The sequence below is a fragment of the Cherax quadricarinatus genome, chromosome 84, assembly GCF_038502225.1.
Source record: "Cherax quadricarinatus isolate ZL_2023a chromosome 84, ASM3850222v1, whole genome shotgun sequence".
Classification (NCBI taxonomy): domain Eukaryota; kingdom Metazoa; phylum Arthropoda; class Malacostraca; order Decapoda; family Parastacidae; genus Cherax; species Cherax quadricarinatus.
This window is the reverse complement of record NC_091375.1, coordinates 5,586,640-5,607,868: the sequence shown is the minus strand read 5'-3', so window position 1 is coordinate 5,607,868 and position 21,229 is coordinate 5,586,640. Positions and strand designations below refer to the sequence as shown.

At 39.1% G+C, this 21,229-nt stretch overlaps 1 protein-coding gene across 5 annotated transcripts in view; it reads right to left on the bottom strand.

The window, feature by feature from the left end:
* Nucleotides 1–3,178: 3,178 nt before the first annotated feature.
* Rgk3 (Rad, Gem/Kir family member 3) overlaps nt 3,179–21,229 on the bottom strand; it is a 402,462-nt gene continuing 384,411 nt past the window's right edge. For 2 of the 5 annotated variants that reach the window (XM_070102971.1, XM_053799338.2), the window contains 3 exons: nt 21,116–21,145; nt 14,749–14,896; nt 3,179–13,823 (listed from right to left, as the gene is read on the bottom strand). In XM_070102971.1, the coding sequence (XP_069959072.1) occupies nt 14,791–14,896; nt 21,116–21,145 (136 nt within the window). In that variant the 3' untranslated portion in view covers nt 3,179–13,823; nt 14,749–14,790. Of the gene's footprint in view, nt 13,824–14,748; nt 14,900–21,115; nt 21,146–21,229 lie in introns of all 5 variants that reach the window. The other 3 variants (XM_070102973.1, XM_053799340.2, XM_070102972.1) reach the window with 2 other exon arrangements.

Sequence of the window (21,229 nt, the reverse complement as noted above, 5' to 3'; positions counted from 1 at the left end):
GTCATGGTTGCTACCGTTTTTCTAATAAACGAAAGAATTATTATTATTAAAGATTCGCCGGTATTCTCCCGGCCCGGGCCTTTTCCAAGTGGTGGCCCGGCCTTGGCTCCCTCTTTAGGGAGTGTCTGAGACCTAAGTCTCCCATGGGAGGAGGCACAAGTACCTCCTCATCTTTGGGACCAACTGTCCCCAGGCCTAGCCACAAGCTAGGCCTCTCTGGTCTGTCATCCCCGCCCCAAGGGGGCTAATGGGAATGACAGTCTTATGAGCTAAAGGCTCGGGCTCAGGCACCTACCCTACCCTAGAAGGGCTGGGCATGGTATCGATCGAACGAAAGAAGTGAGGATGCCAGAGTATATATGAGAGACTGAGGAACGAGGACGGGACAGAGAAAGAAAGAAGGGCAAGACTAACTAAAACGTGTATTAAGAATACGTAGGAGGTATCATTAGATGCAGTTACGTCTCGAACAACAATGGGTAGTTGATGTAGGGGAAAAATTCAATCAATTTATAATGACTTTTTCTTTTTCATATTATTATTATTATAATCAAGGGGGAAGCGCTAAACCCGGAGGATTATACAGCGCCTGGGGGGGGGGATGTGGAAGGCATTCAGGCTTAATTCGGGGAACTGGAGCACAGATCCAATTCCCTAAATCAAGAGCCCCTCACCAACATCAAGGAACCTTCCTTGAGGGGGGAGGGGATTCTTTTTCATAAAAAAAGGCTCGTCTTGCCTTTGCGTAATACTGATTTTTCGTTTTAATTCTAGTTACATCGTGATGCTGATTACGATATGATAAAAAAATATAGAAAAACAAGAGTCGTTCGCTTTTTATGAATTTTAGGTAATGTGTTGTACCAGAAAGTTCTGAGCGCCTCGATAACGATAATACAGTTCGTGGTTTATGGAATATCAGTAGACGTTTCGCCCACCAGAGTCTATATCAATTTATACTGTCGGTATAAATTATTACATTATGCTTCATCATTGTTTCCTATTATCAAACGCAATATGGCCCCTTCGGGATTATATCTTCCCCATGAATGTCATACCAATAATTATAACAATGGTGAAAAGGTTAAACGTAACCTTAATAGCCCTATTGTAGTGGATAGGCTTTCAGCCCCATTAACTAACCTCGGCACGTTTGAACTAAATTGCTTAAGGGCAACGCAGGACACTAGACCCACCTGGAGTATCTCTGGAGAGTTTTGGGTGGCTCAACGCCCCCGCGGCCTGGTCTGAGACTAGGCCTAGTGTACATATTTATAAAAGTTTTTTCTGAGGTCCGTGGAATGGCACCCGAAGTAGTTAAAAATAGTGAAGCGAGTGTAAAGTGTGATTCATTGGCGAGAGATTTCGCCATTTGTGTCCTACAAGGGCATTACAAAAAAAGTTATTAAAACAATCTTTGGTCTAGAGGTATTTAAAATATGATCAACTCCGTGTCTCACACGACACTTATAATGACGCTGTGTGTCCCACACGACACTTATTTGGGTTGTGACGCTCCTCCACCGTGTCACTCGACACCCTTTTCGCCGTGTGATGACGCTCCTTCACAACCGTGTCCCTTGACACCCTTTTCTCTGTGTCACCAGACACTCCAGCTCTGTGTCACATGACACCCTTTTCTCTGCGTCATCCACACCCTTTCTCGACTGTCACACTTGACACCCTTGTCTCTGCGACACTATCGACGTAGCGTCTTTCGAGAGGCCAGTCACATGATACTCCGGCCCCCAGTTGACCAGCTTCAGCTTCTTCAGCTTCTAATGACCAGAGCTTTGGTAAGATGGGGAAGGAAGAAGGATGGGTAAGGATGGAACTATTGGAAGAGGGTTGGAGGGGGGGGAGAGGTAGGATATAAAAGGTAAGTGGCCCAACCACTTTGGTGTAATTTAAAAAGTGTATTTGAATTGATAAGATTATTTTTTAAGAGGTATAATACTAACCCATCAGGGTCACATAAATATAATAGGTATATAAGTACATGACTCTGAATTGGTTGTAATTATACAAGTTGCAATTGCTTTTTTTTTTTTTTTTTTTTTTTTTTTTTTTTTTTTTTTTTTTTTTCGCGATTGCACAACGGATATTTATACGACAGGAAAGGCAATATTTTCTGGCCAGTTTATGAGCTCGTGACAATAGCTTCTTAATGGTGGTGTCCAACCATAGTCAATAGCATAATTTTACATTAGAAAGTTATTTAAGATGTCTCCCTAATTGGGGGCGATGATTTGTTCAGTATACATAGAAGGGTTCTGGTAGTATCCAATCTTCTTCGTCAGGTAAGTTGCTCAAAATCATGGGTCGAGGGTAATCATCTTTGTGAATAAAACGACGAACCCTCTGTGGGAGAGTCATTCTTTGAGTCCTGTGAGGTGGAGTATTGATGGTGTAATCGGTGGTATTTATCACTTGTATAGGATGTTCTCTATCTGGCATGTATAGTTCTTGCATTGTATAAAGTTGTTTCTTTTTTAGGGTGTCAAGGCGTACATTTATGGCAGTGATATCTTGTTGTGTGTGTAAATCTGCCATTTTAACTCTGTCTCTCCTCCTGGTATTGGTAATAAATCGAAGAAGTTGACCAGCGTAGGCGGCGAGTCCGCAGACATCACCGGTAGTCCTGTAAATACTCTCCAAGGCCGGTAGAAGTACACCGTAAGATGGTCTGGTGAGTACTATCTACCGCCTTCAAGACCAGTTGACACACCGCAAGGTGGTCCGGTGCAGCACACACTATGTTGCACGCTCACTGAATACGGCCGTCAAATAACTGAGGCCAACAGACTCAGTGAGCTGCGGTGAGCGCTTCTTCTAAAATAGAAGCCAGTAGAATACTCTACTGCCAGTAGATGTGTACGATTAGGTGTTCTGGTAACTACTGCGTAGATGCGTACCGTGAGGTGTTCAGGTATTTACTGCTCTAAGGCCGGCTTAGCAGTCTCCACAATGGGTTTGATGACGTACCCAGTGGTGCTGCCGGCCGGCAGGTTAACTATTTAACCACTAGTTTGTCAGGGGGCCGTAACAAAGGGCTAGTGTGGCAGCAAATCTCAGCTATTTGTAGAGGATGGATATGACATTTGTCCCAGCCTCTCACCAGATCTAATGACCGGGTCATAAACATACCCTATACGAATAAGGTTTAAATGAAACAAAATTAAGTATAACAATCTTTATAATGATGATACAAAGATCACAGCGTACATATATATATATACTGTATATCAAACATAAAATGGTAAAAGATCCATACAATAAAGATTTTTTGTAAGTATATGTGAGGGTCAGCAGTAAATGCTTAAGACAACAGAAGACGATGTTACAAGGTATCTCATAGGTTTTACAAAAGACTTGAAACTATAGGGTATTCTTGTAATTAACACCCTCCTCATATGTATACAGATTCAAACTCTCATTAGCACAGCTGAGAGTCCTCATAGGTAATACAGATGACTTGAAACTATTAGTTGCTATCAAACTCTGAATCCTCGTAGATAATGCAAAAGATCTGAAAATGGGAAACTCTCATTGCTCACATAGTCCTCATCGGTAGTATAAAAGACTTGAAACTATGGGGGACTTTGTAATTAACACCAAAAGAGACAACAGTGAGTGGAGAACCAAGAAGTGTTTGATGCATGGGCGTGTACGCATTATACTCGTACCTATACATGCATCATTGTGACAAAGGGAGGAAAAACCCAAAAAAGGCCTTAGGGCCAAATTCTAGATGTTCAAGAGGCACATCTTGGGCTCAATGCAAATATTTTACATTAGTATTCTGTGACACAACACTTGAGCATTACAAACCTAATGGGGCTGTGTGTGTGTGTATATATATATATATATATATATATATATATATATATATATATATATATATATATATATATATATATATCCATGAATGGAGAGGGAGGGACCAACAACTGTAGGTAATTACAGGGGTGTACTTCATAAGCTCTGTACAGTACTCCTGTTTTCAGTATTTACTAAGACACAACTGCTCGAGATACATTTTACAATTAAAGACTAAACTTTTCTCTTATACGCATAAAGATATATTTTTTCATTTATGTTAATGTAAATATTAATAATTTTGTACAAAAGAACCTTAAAAAACTTGCCTAACCTTATTATAACAAGTGCAATTTAACTTAATCCATTTAAATATATTTTAGATAAGTTTACAATAATTTATTAATAAACACAATTTTTTTTGTTAGGTTCAGAATGATTTTTGCGAAATTATTGCATACACAAATTTTCGCTTGCTTTTTTTCGGCAAGAAGAGCGTTGCTAATTAAGCCAAAATCGGAAGTTTTACCTATTCTGCACGACATATATATATATATAATGTGACTAGAAATTTATCACACATTTGTGCATATAGCATTAACTGCACCTGGCAGAAAATCGAAATTATAAATCAAATTAATAATTCTGAATATTTTAACTATAGTATATTCTGTATAGATTATTGTTACCCCTATATTACAAGATCAACCCAAGTTCTTAGGTGACAAAACAGCTATCATGACCCTCTTGCAGTCGATAAGCTTTCAAACTAGCGAACCAAATAGAATAGCCTGAATGCTTTCAAGGAACATGCCTTTGAAAGTGATATTTGAAAAAAAAAACATACTATGGGCGGGGTTAGAACCCGCGATCAGTCTCAAAACTCCAGACTGACGCGTTAGACACGTCGGTCTGGGGTTTTGAGACTCTGATCGCGGGTTCTAACCCCGCCCGTGGTATGTTTTTTTTTTTTTTTTTTTCAATCGTGAGTCAAGTGATACTGGTTATGTATTCCGTCACTATAAAGCTGTCTTAATGAACTGTCATTTCGAATCTCCCCCCAGCAGTGAGTTTCAAAATATCATTGAATCGAGTAATTCAAATATACCAATGGTAATAGTCACCCCTAAATCTCTCTTAATTATTTTCATAAAAAATGTCAAATGTGGCAAAAAAAAAGTTGTGTATCGTTCACCGATGATATTTTTAGGTGTATTATATAACACTATAGATTACGTCTGGTCTATCATACAACAAGGATCATGTTTGGCTCATCATACCGTACCATGGATCATGTCTGATGAATATAATACATCAATGGTGTATTTGACATCTCCTTAGGTCACATCTGGAGTATATACAACGCCCTAGGTCATATATGATCTATTTCGCTGAAGATCATATCTAGTGTATCACTTATCACATCATGTCTGATGTGTCCTACGTTAACAGATATCATATCAGGATTATCATACACCAGAAGTCATGTCTGATATCACACAACACCAGGTGTGTGTCAGGTGTGTTATACAACACCATAAATTCAATCTTGTGCATCATATAGCACTACATATAGCATATACAACACTGTAAATAATTCACATATGACACACACTTAAGAGAGAAAAGTTTGGCCGATGTTTTGATCCGTGGTTGACCCTCATCAATTCAGAGCAGACGTGGCATGAAAGTGAGTCAGGACGGACCAAAACGTCAACCAACATTTCCTCTCTAAGTGAGGGTGATTTGTGAACAGCTCCAGCAACACTGTTGTGACTATTCTCCCACTACATATCATGTCCGGTATCATACAATATTGATTATGTCTGGTGTGTTCAATTACGTCTGGTGTATCACACACACACACATCATGCCTTGTATATCACACAATACCATACATCATGTCTATTGTATCACATATCCCTAAACATCATTATTTATATAGCCAGAAAAAAAATGAGTATACTTTAGCAGGGGGACAATTATATAGATACTCTAACACTATATTTTTATGTATAGCCGTTACATAATTATGCCATGTTCTACACATTAAGTTGCCAGGTAAGGGATAGTTTAAGAGTTAAAGTAATGCTGAATCAGACTTTGTAGAGGCCTATCATTAATACTGTGTTTCATTTTACACAACCCTGTAATGTGTATATATATATATATACATGTATATATAGTATAAACTATATTTTAAATCTTCTAATTCCTGTATCGTCAGGAGTCACTTAGTGTATTTATCGCCACATGACTGTAATACTTAAGGAAATTATTTCTTGGCGTGATTACTTGTATGCGTCTATTATATATCATCTACTTTGTATTATGTAGACGTTTCTAATATATAAGTATCAAAAACTACTATCAATAGATAAAATGTTCACTACAAAGATAAAGGACTTTGCAGTTTCTTTCATTATTCTAACCCAGTGTAAAATAAAAAATAGAGTTGTGTGCAAAATAGGTAAAGAATAACGTTTTCAGTTGTTTATACATAAATATTAATAAAACTGACAGCATGAAGCCATTTCTACTCAGCTTATGTAAAGTATATTTTTTTCAATTTACAGATTGACACTCAAAATGTTATCAGCTAAAACGAATTCGAACACCAGCTTGGTGAGGAAGGAAGTGTGAGATTGATCTGGGATCCAGTAAACCTTTTCTACATTATGGCTCAGTGTGTGTAAATTCACTCATCACTGAGGGTTGACTTGACGTTGGTGCATACCCCTTGATCCAAGGAATAGGAATTGCCTTCCTTTGTTTTTTGGGGGGACCAACTCTAGTTTCTTCCCATTTCCTGTGAGCAGTTTGACCCATACAGATCATGACTTTAATAATTATAACATAACTGCATCATTTCGCACAGTCTAAGCACCTAGATCAATCTTAAACTACTTCCGTGAGCTGGCTAACTCCACATACACCAAAATACGACCTATTTACAAAGAAACCTATACTTAAACTATTAACATAATTTGACACTTTTGCTATGACACATTTAAAGTTAGGTTGGCTCTCTATAAGAGTGAATAAAGGGAATTAGCACCAGTTATTCCATATTTTTTTTACTGCCATGAAAATGAGAGCTGTATTTTGAAGCCATTGCATCATTTTTTAATTGAGCAGTCTAACACATCCATTTTTTCAGAGGACACGTTTCCTTGCTATGTACAAGTGGAGATAAGAAACAGATTCCACAAAGCTGTCGAGAGATATGGATCCAGGTAGGAGAAAATCCTTAAAAATCCATTAGTTTACTGGGCTTAGATACTAGGCTTAGAAACTAAACGTGAAGATTAGGCCCAGAGACTAGGCTTAGGCTTTAGAAACTAGGCTTAGACTAGGCTTAAATACTAAGATTTAGAGACTAGCTTAGTGATTAGGCTCAGGGTCTTGGGACTCGGCCATTAACCAAACAGTCTCATAGCAGCAAACCCACTATTATCAATATTTATGCACCAGACCACAGTCTTTTTCACTGCAGGTATAATTAATTAGCGTGTCATACGCTTAGAGGAACGATCTAGGCTCCTCCATCCTTGGGCTGAACATGTGTCACCGTTTAACAACGTAATTATACTAGCATAGCGTTTTCAGTGGAAACATTCGTACTGTTTGGCCCAATGATACTGGGTCAGGTTCTGGTTATTAGTGGTTTTAATTATCAAACTTCCACGTTATTGTGAAATGATCAACACTGTCAGGCAAGATATAAAGTAGTATCCCAAATGATCAGTCAAGGAACGGCAATGTCAAACAGGGCACACCAGGCAGGAATGGGTTATTATATTTGGGTATGGCATATTACTCTTATGTTATCTTAAATATGGATGTGAATTATCTGTTAGGGTTTGACTCGCACGACCAGGACATGGGTTTCGGGAATGCCTTCTCAACACCATGTTAACAACATGGAATTTATAAATGTTAGAATCTAAAATCTAGGTTTTTAGCAGTTTGTAGTTCATGATGGTTGGAAAAAGCTTTGAGAGTGTATTTTGCTGGACAGGAGAATGGGAAAATATTTGCTGACGCAGTTCTTAGTCATATGGATTACCTGTACAGTGGAGCTTGTGGTCATTGCACAGAGGACTTCCGCTGGCTTACCAGTCCACCCCGTGAAGAAACTCATATATATATATATATATATATATATATATATATATATATATATATATATATATATATATATATATATATATATATATATATAGCAACGGGGGTTATAATTTATTATCTTTGCCTCACTGTTGACTTATAAATACAAGAGGGTGTCTTTTCTAAGTCATGTTACTTCAAGCTTATAATACATGAGGTTCTTTTTTAAGTCATGTCATACCAGACAAAACTTACAATTTGGCACTTTTATGAATATGTAGTGAAGGGAAATACTGTTTATATAAAACTCATCTACTGCACTAGAAGACATTTATTCTAGAATTACACTATAATCCTAGAGGTAATATTGTCTCTAAGTGTGGATGCCACATGGAGAGGAATGGACATATTACATCTATACGGGTTACTCCACATTATATTAAATAACAAGTGGGTATATATTCAGAAATTCCTCACGTGTGCAGCATAGGCTCAGCCTCTTCATAAAAATGTTGACTGAACTTGCAGTCTCTGGCTATTGTACAATATGACCTTACGTTTATAGTTCTATACGTACAATTCCTTACAAAAAATTATATAGCGCTGCTCAGCTAAGGCTGTTAATATGTTATTGACCATATGAATATTTCAACAACAAATGGCTAAAATATACATGTACAATATATCAATACATGGTAACTACTGTGAAGAAGAAGTCAAGATAAATTCTACCATTTAAAAAAATATCTAAAATATTTATCTTATAAATTGTAATTCTTGAGTTTGAATATGACGGATTAATTCATCAGTGATCTTGATTGAAATAACATTTAAGCTTATTATTTACTCATAAATAAAGAGGCTTTGCAAGAAATTTTTAGCAATTTATTTCTGATATAGTATTGAGAAATACAGTACATGTGGAAAAATATATATGCAATAACATTAGATCAATTTTCTAGAACAAATAATAGCAAAGCAATAAGTCGAAGAATAAGAATTAGCAACAGAAATGACTTCCCATTGAATTATCAAATAAATGCTTCAAATATTACAAGTTTATCACTATGAATCTGTTTAACTTTGTCATAATTGAAAAAAGTCCAACTTAAGCAAAATGCTTTATCAACTATATAAATACATGTTTCTTCTATAAATAGGTCTCATTGTAATCACAATAAGTAATGATAATTTATTTTTATCAAAATATTATATTTTAGTTTGTCCTTGCATGAATATTACCATCCAGCTGTTAATTAGACTAATTTAATCATCAGAAAAATTAAAAGCTGTGAGTAATATTCACGTTCAGTTTGATAGCAAAGATCTAAGGCTGCAAGTGTGGAGAAAAATCAAGTTGAGTTTTCATAATCCAAAGGCGACACCACCATGGGTTAGACGAGGTGTTTCAAGATAAATAACCTTAACAACACTTGTATGGAGGTGATTGTGATTCACGCGATGCACCGCATTACTGCAGCAGTACATAAGGTTAACTGTGAAGCTACGAGCACAAGACGATGATAATACGGGTCACGAAATCGTAATGACACGATTGCAAACAAACCGTACCACGGGCGGGATTTGAACCCGCGACGGTCTGGAGTTTTGAGACTCTGTGACCGCGGGTTCAAATCTCGCCCGTGGTATGGTTTATAATACGGGTCGTTGGAAGATTTAACACCCGAATCAGGATTGTTGTCCTGACGAATATTATAGCAACAAGCAAGGCAGAAATACAACAGGTCGACGAAAACTTGGGACCCGAATCAGGACTTCGTCCTGGCGAATATTACAAGTTTAAGGAAGGCAGAAGTGATAGGTAAAGTTCGGTATTCTTGTATCAACATTACAGTCGTAGCATATTTTACATGTACTTTTAACTGAAGTTCATTATCATTCATACATTCCACAGTACACAAAGTTATTATATAATATGCGCCATTTTTATTCCAAAGTACGTACTATAAAAACTACTATTTTTTTGATATGATAGGTGATATTTTAAATACAGTTTTAATTTTTCGTGTAAGGAGAAATAACTTAAATATATAATTCTTCAGTTTGAAGTACAATGATTTGTAGTAGACTTGATGAATTTGTGTGAAATCCTTTGTGAAAGTAATAGTTTAACAAAACTGTGGTTAACCTGATCATCACGTAAAGATTATTTAAAGTCATTACTGTTGGGCTCAATGGGGATTAGCTAACCGTTTTGGTTGAGAAAATCCTCAATTCTTTGAAACAGTCTTTACGTGAGGAAACTGGCTTAAAAAATACTAATAATACCTTAACAAACATGAACAATCTATAACCTTAAGGTCCTCCGGTTTGCTAACAGGGGAACCTGTGTACAAAAGACTAAGCACTATAATACATCCTATGCAAGAATTCTGAAGCATTGATTATCCTTAATTAATGAATATGGGAAGCCCTCAATTGTGTTTAATATATACAGCTGCCATCACCATTTTGCAAGAAATGTAGCTTGTGGTCCTGTGCCTTTTATTCCTGTGATTTTTTCACAAGCACTTAAATTGTTAAGGATCTTATCTGCATGAAAAAATTAAGTAAATAATTTTCTAACTAAACTATTTCGCGAGTTTTGGTTATACTTCAAAAAATGACTCTTAGCTGATACAAGCTCATTAAGACTTGCTAGGTTCGTAAATTTTCTTGTAGAACTATACTAACTTACATGGGTAATATATTTTGATATTTACGAATGTTCTTATAGTCAATATATATATCAAACCATTTACAAGTTACATAAAAGTTAAGTATTATAGCTCTGAATGATCTGAAAGTACCAGGTATTCACCTGTTCTGGTGATAGAAGTCACATGTAAGATATGATCGTTGAGAAGACAACGTACTGCTGCATGCAAGGCTTCAAGCACTTACCCCTCAAGGAAGGTTCCTTGATGCTGGTGAGGGGCTCTTGATCTAGGGAACTGGATCTGTGCTCCAGTTCCCTGAGTTAAACCTGAATACCTTCCATCCCTCCCCCAAGCACTGTATAATCCTATGGGTTTAGTGCTTCCCCCTTGATTATAATAATAATTCAAGCACTTAGAATTGCAACTACAGACTATCTAAATTCACGAAATTTTGATATTTTAGGTTTAATAAGGTGTACAGTACCCAGGCTTTGAGCCGAGTGTGGCTCTCAAGGTGTTTATAAACTAGAAGATAAGTACAAATCTGTCTGTACACCGAGGTGTGCTACGCTCAGTGCATATACACTAAATTTATTCCCTAGTTTAGGGATTATTCTTACATGTAGTATACAGGTTAAATGCAGCCTTAATGACGCTCGTGTAGTCGACAGGTCTTGAACGTGACAAACCAAGGTTCAATATTCGTACCAGGGAAGGAGCAATATACATTCCTACAGAAAACAACTCTCATTAAATCAATTTATGGTGACTGCAATTCACAACTAGCACACACATTATGAAGGAAAAGTTGATAGGTAACATTTTAGTCTGTCCTAAAACCGTCTTCCAATTATCATTTCAAATTTGTGTGTTGGTATATTCTTCCGGCAACATTATTATGATTTTCTATTCTTCGAATTCACGATCTAAGACCCGCGTCAGAAAACACTTGTCCTGTTTCCTGACGTACTTAACCTGTATAAATTTCTGCACATTGTCTTTGCTTTAGTCAATGAAGTGATGTGCTTTGTGAATAAGATGTCTGGACATTAATGAAGCTGTCAGTACTTTCCTATATCATTTTATTGTTCACTAAAGTTTAGCACCAATATTCAGTGAGCATAATACTCTCTATGGTAGTACACAGTTATATACCTTCCGGTATATGCAATGAATGGTATGTATCATTCATTGTGAATATACAAAGGTATATAATTATGTAAATACATTGATATGTATATATCTTTGTATATAAACTAATAGGTGCATATCTCATTACATCGATAGTGCTTTGAACACTAAGTCTATTTTTGAAGTTAGTTTACAGGTAGTTAGGTAAAAGGACAAAAGTGCAACTAATGTGACATTTTATTGTGGCAACGTTTCGCTCTCCAGGAGCTTTCTCAAGCCGTTATAAACAATACATGGACACAGAGGGTATATATAGGCTTAGAGTGAAGTGTAATAATAGTAGTAAATACATGAATAAATGGTTATAAAAGCTTTTACATGGGTAGCATAAAATAGGTTAGACAAATATACCTGATAGTGGATGAATTTGAGAAGGTCTGTTCTTGTGTAGTAACAGAGACTATGTGATGGCAGGGTTTATTGTTTTGCGGAGGATTTTTGCTAATACTTCAGAGATGATTGTGTTAGAAACAGCGATTAATGATGATTCAAGGCATTTACGTCTGCGGAAATTGGGTTCTCTGATTACTAGTGGGGCGTCGTTGAATTTCATGAGGTGATTGGTGGAATTTTGGTGTTGTACGCAGGCGATGTTCAAGTTATCATTCCTACATGCGTTAATGTGTTCATTGAGGCGTGTTTCGAGGTTCCTTGCTGTTTCACCTGCATATATCCTGTCAGAGGAGGAACACTGAAACAGACCTTCTCACATCCAACTCCTATCAGAAATATTTGTCTAACCCATTTTTATGCTACCCAAGTAAAAGACTCAGAATTTTTTACTCATATGAGAGTTCATTGTTCTACCATAGTGTGTTACTACTACTACAATTAATATTACTACTACTGCTACTACCACTAGTATTACACCTCACTCTAAACCTATATATACCCTCTGTATCTATATATCGTTTGTAAAGGCTTGACAAAGCTCCTGGAGAGCGAAACGTTGCCACAATAAAATGTCACATTAGTTGCACTTAGGTGCATTTACCTAACATATTGTCGGTAATTCTAACAACATTAATACAATCTGTCGGATAGTTTACAGGTGAACTGTAACCTTCACCGACACAACGAAGAGTCTGACAGGTTTTTAACGTCCAAAATCAACAAATATCTTGCAATTAGAGCTGTTACGTAGCCTATGATGAAATGCATTTGTTTAAGCAGCAGTGTTGTCCTCTACATCCCAGTGCACGAACGAGGTACTCTAGTAGCATAAGGTCATGGTAGACGCATATTTGGATGTGTATTCGATGAACCATAATATAAAAGACTGATAGTGATAGTTTATCTTTCATAAAAATTTCATTTACATCTAAAGTAGGTAGTTGGCGACTCGTGTTTAGAAATAATTTTAGTCTTAGTTTGGATTACTGTTTATGTTTTACGCTTTCTAGGGCACTACATTGATTAAAAATCTGGAGGAGTTATATACTTATTGCTGTTGATTATGTATGTGTGTGAGGGGAGGGTGACTTGTATATATATAAATGATCAGCTAGTGTTATCAATTTTAGAAATATGTACAATTTGGGGAAATTCTATGTACCTAAAATTCTAGTTAATTTCCGAAAGCAGCAGTTTGTGGCTACTTTAGTAAGCCTTAATATTTTATTATAATTACTCGAATTTTTGCACGTGAATGTACGCTAAGAGTTTGTTCTAATCACTATCCTTGGTGGTTTACAGGTGATATGTAGCCTTAATGACCCTCGTATAGTCGCTAGGCTTTAAATCTAACTGACCAACCAACTGACAAAAGATGGAAATAACAGAAAAAAATGTTTTGTTTTTAGTAATTGAAAGCTGATTATGTCATTTCTAATCCTTAGGCAATAATCGATGCCTGATAACATCTGATGGTCAGGTGACACCTGTTGATTAGGTCACCTTTAATGTTCCTGTGATAGGTGTGGACCAAGTAACCTGTGTGAGGCAGTTACTGTTTCTTCAAATGCAAGTGGTGGCTTGATACCCCAAGTTTGACGAGGGTGTGGTGGTGACTCTTCACCTGAACGCCTTCAGGATCAGCAGCTCCTGTTGACATTGAAATACATAAGTATATACATACGAATATACATCAAAAACTGAGCAGCGAATATAATATTTTAAGATAAATGTCGCTCAAACGGTATCGTTATGCTATAAATTGAAGCTGTTCTCCCCTATCTTGGATCTAGCCAAATCACCTCACAATCCCCAACCTCTGTATCACTACTATAGATTCAGCTTGTCGCTCTGTATGTAATAATGTAATAGGAATGCATAGTTCATTATTATGAGATGGAAGCTTGATCCCTTTATATTCTGTCGGCTATCAGGTGGATACAGGTGATTGTGACCGACTTTTGGTTGGTTGATTGTGTTCAAAGCCTATCGAGGACTCCGAGTGAGGAATTAACACCTCAAGTACACCGAAAGGTGTACTTACACTTTTCGGTTTCGGTGTACTTACACTTTTCGGTGTAAGTACACCTGTACTTTTCAAGTACAGCTTGCCGACTCAGCTTATTTGGCAACAATCATTTTGCCAAACCAGCAGAGTGTACATTAATATTTTTTTAAAACTGAGAAAATCAATCTGAACATCACGAAATTAGTGTACATAAGAACATAAGAAAGAAGGAACACTGCAGGAGGCCTGCTGGCCCATACTAGGCAGGTCCTTTACAATTCATCCCACTAACAAAACATTTGCCCAACCCAATTTTCAATGCCACCCAAGAAATAAGCTCTGATGTGAAAGTCCCACTCAAATCCAATGAATAGGTGACAAATACCTTAATGACCCAAGTGTGTCCTTTTAAGCTTCCTGCACGATTAACCAACTCTGATGTTGATAAAGGACTCATTATCCATGGAACTAGAACTGCTCTCCACTTCCTTGAATCAAACCTAATTCCCCAGGCTCTATGTAACCACTACGAATTTAGCGCTTGCCTATGACTACTGACGAAGGTACCTGGATGAGCCGAGGGAGTTGGTCGCCACCTCCTCAGTGACCCTAGCTCTGGAAATCTTCACAATTTTTATACTTGGCTTCAGTTTTGCCCATTATCCTGTTGATGACCCGTTTAGCCTTCATGGAAGCTCTCAATAAGCTGCGATTCCTGCTGGAAATACATAAGTAATTAGAAATGCAAAAACATGACGAATTTATGCTAAAAAATAGGCTACCATATATCCTAAATAACTCTTATATACGTTTTGTAACATTTTTTTATGCAGTTAAGATAATAAGAACTTCAATGTTAATGAAATAACCTCAAGTCCTTACTTAATTTTGCAAAACTAATTGGAAAGGTTAAAAATACTATAGCAATACAATAATTATTGTAACAAGCTCAATTTAATTTAGCCTAATCCAGCTAAATATATTTTAGATAAGTTTGCAATAATTCAATAAACACAGTAAAATACATTTTTTTTGCGAAATTATTGCATACACAAATTTTCGTTCTGCCAAATTCTGCCTTATTCGGCAAGACGAGCGTCACTATTTAAGCCAAAATAGCAAATTTTACCTATTCGGCACGATTTATATATCCTATAAATTATCTTAAAAATAAGTATCGTAAATGTTATTAATTATAAAGCCCTATTAGGTCTGATGTGGTCTAGACCAGGTCAGTCTGGTGTGGTCTAGACCAGGTCAGTCTGGCGTGGTCTAGACCAGGTCAGTCTGGCGTGGTCTAGACCAAATCAGTCTGGTGTGGTCTAGACCAGGTCAGTCTGGTGGTCTAGACCAGGTCAGTCTGGCGTGGTCTAGGTCTAGACCAGATCAGTCTGGCGTGGTCTAGACCAGATCAGTCTGGCGTGGTCTAGACCAGATCAGTCTGGCGTGGTCTAGACCAGATCAGTCTGGCGTGGTCTAGACCAGATCAGTCTGGCGTGGTCTAGACCAGATCAGTCTGGTGTGGTCTAGACCAGATCAGTCTGGCGTGGTCTAGACCAGATCAGTCTGGTGTGGTCTAGACCAGGTCTGGTGTGGTCTAGACCAGGTCTGGTGTGGTCTAGACCAGGTCTGGTGTGGTCTAGACCAGATCAGTCTGGTGTGGTCTAGACCAGGTCTGGTGTGGTCTAGACCAGGTCTGGCGTGGTCTTGTAATGTTGGAAGAAGTGAAGAATTACCTTCACCATCAGATATAAGGACACATGCAACAAAGGTTACAATAAATTGCAGCAACGTTTCGCTTTCCAGAAACTGTCAGGTACTGGCTTGGCAGAGTTCCTGGAGGCAAAATGTTGCCGCAATATAATGTGTTCATTTATCTAACATGGTCTAGTTTTGACGACCAGGTTTGGTGTGATCCTGACGATCAAGTCTGGTGTGATCTAGACGACCAGGTCTGGTGTGATCTAGACTACCAGGTCTGGTGTGATCTAGACGACCAGGTCTGGTGTGATCTAGACGACCAGGTCTGGTGTGATCTAGACTACCAGGTCTGGTGTGATTCTGACGATCAGGTCTGGTGTGGTCTAGACGACCAGGTCTGGTGTGATCTAGACTACCAGGTCTGGTGTGATTCTGACGATCAGGTCTGGTGTGGCCTAGACGACCAGGTCTGGTGTGGTCTAGACGACCAGGTCTGGTGTGATCTAGACTACCAGGTCTGGTGTGATTCTGACGATCAGGTCTGGTGTGGTCTAGACGACCAGGTCTGGTGTGGTCTAGACGACCAGGTCTGGTGTGATTCTGACGATCAGGTCTGGTGTGGTCTAGACGACCAGGTCTGGTGTGATCTAGACTACCAGGTCTGGTGTGATTCTGACGATCAGGTCTGGTGTGGCCTAGACGACCAGGTCTGGTGTGGTCTAGACGACCAGGTCTGGTGTGATCTAGACTACCAGGTCTGGTGTGATTCTGACGATCAGGTCTGGTGTGGTCTAGACGGCCAGGTCTGGTGTGGTCTAGACTACCAGGTCTGGTGTGATTCTGACGATCAGGTCTGGTGTGGTCTAGACGACCAGGTCTGGTGTGATCTAGACTACCAGGTCTGGTGTGATTCTGACGATCAGGTCTGGTGTGGTCTAGACGACCAGGTCTGGTGTGATCTAGACTACCAGGTCTGGTGTGATTCTGACGATCAGGTCTGGTGTGGTCTAGACGACCAGGTCTGGTGTGGTTTAGACGACCAGGTCTGGTGTGGTCTAGACGACCATGTCTGGTGTGATTCTGACGATCAGGTCTGGTGTGGTCTAGACGACCAGGTCTGGTGTGATCTAGACTACCAGGTCTGGTGTGATTCTGACGATCAGGTCTGGTGTGTTCTAGACGACCAGGTCTGGTGTGGTCTAGACGACCAGGTTTGGTGTGGTCTAGATGACCAGGTCTGGTGATAGGATAGGATAGGATAGGACTCACAGGTAAGTACCCACGAGGGGCGAGGGGCAAGTGGGGACAGTGCGAAGAATAGACGGTGAGAGGAATGTCTTGAGTCGAAGAGAGAAGAGTCAGGACTAGACCCAACTGCTAAGCCACAATAACGATAACAAAAGACGATGTAGATACAACAGGAGCTCTGCAGGCACTGACTGCAACTTGCTGGACGAAAAATTGCTGCATCTTGATGTTGATTGGCGGCTGGCAGGAGCTGGAGGAGTGGTCAAGGGAGGCAAGCTTCTTGATTGGTCAGGTGTCTTTTATATGTGTGTCTGGAGTTACTTCGTTTCTTTCGTGAAGGAGGCATTCCTTATGTTGTGCAGTTTTTGGATGGAAACGATCTGTAGTCTTGTAATCTTAGGTCGAAATGCTGGGTTGGCTAGTAACTGGTCAAAGGTCATCTGGAGAGTAGTGATGGAGCAGTGGGATCCTTTACGGTTTGTAAACTTGACTCTACTGTCGATTATTTTCTTGTACAAAGTGTCGACATCCATGTTAGGTTCTTGGTCAGGAGTCGTATAAAAAGTTATATCTTTCCAGTGCAGGTATTGATCTTGATGTTGGTCTTCTATATTAATACGTCGAGAGATAGCTGGAGAGGTTTTTGTTGGTGGTTGCCGCATTGAAGGTTCTTTCAATGTTGGTGTCTCCGCTAGAGAGTGTGTAGAAGACTGTGGGAGAATCGTGGCTTCTGATTGGTCCATATGAGTAGTGGTGGGTGGAGGTGAAGGAGGTACGCCGCCACGACGAGCCAATCGACGAGCAGGAGGCGATCGACGAATAGGAGGCCTTGTTGGAGTGACGTCACTAGGTGTTGGTGGTGTTGGAGCTGCTGATGCAGAAGTGTTGATTAGATCCTTGGTAAATTTGAGTATTTCTTCCGAAGGTGGAGATGCTGGGAATATAAATGATGGCATATTATTTAGTGCAAATAACTCGTTGATGGTAGAGTTAAAAGATCCAGGTACAGCCATATTCTGCATGTGAGCGTATAGTAGACAGTAGTGGATCTTGGTTACGTCACAAGCTGGAGGAGTGATAATGGTGGAGGCTGGCTGAGTAGTAGCTTGAAGTAATTTCGTAGTATTAGCTTGGATCTTTGCAATTGCTGCATACGTTGGTGTGTTGCTAGTAGGTTTTTTCTTTGCTGCTTCTTGTGTTTTCTTCACAATATCCTTACGTGTAGGACATTTTGCTGCCAGTGTATGGTGGTCGTTACTTTTACAGTTTAAGCACGATGGTTGTGGTGGAGTAGCAATGGTGCAGGAACTGAAGGTGTGTCCCTCACTACCACATGTAGTGCAGAACTTCTTCTCTTTTACAGGACATGCTTTGGTGGTGTGATGGTAAGAATAACAGTTCCAGCAGTGTTGGATGTACTGATATCTTTCTGCTTCGATGTAAGTTGGACTGATGAAGTAGTAATAAACAGCAAGACCTTCGTTCAGAGCAGTGGCAGCCATGTTAACGTCAGTGAAGGTGACCTTGAGCATGGACGATGCATTCGGGATTTTTGTGATGCTGTCAACAGTAGCCCAAGTATTTTGCGTCTCGATGGATGTCTTGAGTTCTGCAGGTGATTGAGACGTCAGAATCTTGTCTAGTTTTTTAAGGAATACTGATTTCCTGGCCTTGAGGGCAGGAGATGACATAACAGTAAACCCTTGAGCAGTAAGTGTAGTGGTGGCATCTGTAGTGAGTAGCTTCTCTGCTTCAGCATCATCGTGACACACAACAATGAATGCTTCTTTCAGAGACAAAATGGTGTTGAATTTAACTTTCAGTGTTCCTTGAACAACAGTTGCAAGAGCAATCTTCGTTGAATCATCAACGGTACCACTTGTTGGCTTGATCTTGACACGATTTGCGTAGCTCATCGTGCAAGTCAAGGTGAAGACAACGCTGGTAAAGGTTCCCCTCCCCAACGGGGATCGTAGGGAGACTGAGTAAGTAAGGAGAGCTGCTATGACCTGCCAGGGCAAGAGTCAAGAGCAGAATCTCTGTCTCGTCTCGTCTGTCTCATTAGTTGCACTTGTGTCATTTCACTTACCATATTGTCAGTAATTCTACCAACATTAATACCAGTAATATTACTGCTGTAATATAATTTAATCGCTGATAAATATTCAGGGTATGGTGTTAAAATACAGTAGTTATGGTTTTCTTCAGTTTTGCTTCCTCAAGACGCCTTAAGAGCTAGCGTTTTTTTTTTTTTTACGTTTTAAATGAAATATGTTCATAATGTATCAAGCTACATACACCGGCATATATACTGATCGGTGTATATACCTGGTGTATATACCTGGTGTATACCTGGTGTATATACCTGGTGTATACCTGGTGTATATACCTGGTGTATATACCTGGTGTATACCTGGTGTATATACCTGGTGTATATACCTGGTGTATATACCTGGTGTATATACCTGGTGTATATACCTGGTGTATACCTGGTGTATATACCTGGTGTATACCTGGTGTATATACCTGGTGTATATACCTGGTGTATAATCCTGGTGTATATACCTGGTGTATATACCTGGTGTATACCTGGTGTATATACCTGGTGTATATACCTGGTGTATATACCTGGTGTATATACCTGGTGTATATACCTGGTGTATATACCTGGTGTATATACCTGGTGTATACCTGGTGTATATACCTGGTGTATATACCTGGTGTATAATCCTGGTGTATATACCTGGTGTATATACCTGGTGTATATACCTGGTGTATACACCTGGTGTATATACCTGGTGTATATACCTGGTGTATATACCTGGTGTATACACCTGGTGTATATACCTGGTGTATAATCCTGGTGTATATACCTGGTGTATATACCTGGTGTATATACCTGGTGTATATACCTGGTGTATATACCTGGTGTATATACCTGGTGTATATACCTGGTGTATATACCTGGTGTATAATCCTGGTGTATATACCTGGTGTATATACCTGGTGTATATACCTGGTGTATATACCTGGTGTATACACCTGGTGTATATACCTGGTGTATATACCTGGTGTATATACCTGGTGTATATACCTGGTGTATATACCTGGTGTATACCTGGAGAGGGTTTCGGGGGTCAACGTCCTCGTGACCCAGTCTGTGACCAGGCCTCATGGTGGATCAGAGCCTGATCAACCAGGCTGTTGCTGTCGGCCGCACGCAAACTGACGTACGAACCACAGCCCGTCTGGTCAGGTACTGACTTTAGGTGCCTGTCCAGTGCCTTCTTGAAGACAGTCAGGGGTCTGTTGGTAATCCCCCTTATGTATGCTGGGAGGCAGTTGAACAATCTTGGGCCCCTGACACTGTGTTGCCTCTTATCGTGCTTTTCATTGGGGGAATGTTGCATCTCCTGCCGAGTCCTTGCTTTCATAAGGAATCATTTTCGTGTGCAAGTTCGGTACTAATCTCTAGGATTTTCCAAGTGTATATAATCATGTATCTAACCTCGTGATCATTAAGAATGCATTTCACTCCTATAATAAAGATTAAGTTCAACTTTCGAGGCATGTATACACTGAGAGAGACTTCCCGGTGCCACTGCCTCTGAAGAGGGTTAAACTTCAAACTTTATTTAAGATTTCCTTTAAAAAAATCTAAGAGGATAAACTTCAATGCATAATTACCTTTAAGATGCTCTAGAGGCTAAAATTTTCTTTAGTATTACCTTTAAAACACACTAAAGGTTAAAACTTTCTTCAGAGAAGCTCTAGTCTAAATTTTCCTTTAAAATTACCTTAAGTTCTAGAGTCAAAATTTTTCTTCTCAATTATCCAGAGGCTAAATTTTCCTTCATAATTAACTATGGAGACGCTCTTGAGACTGAAATTCCCTGTAAGTACCTTTAAGGGCTAAATTTCTGTTCATATGTCTTACTTCAGCTTTGTAAAAAAATCTGAGAAACTATCAGCAAATTTCACATACCTGGGTACACAGCTTTCCCCAGTTGTAGACCTGATAAAAAAAAATAGAGGGGAGGTACTGCAGTCTATTATAAAAAAGACTGGAATGCAAAAAAAAATCATCAGTGGGAGAAGC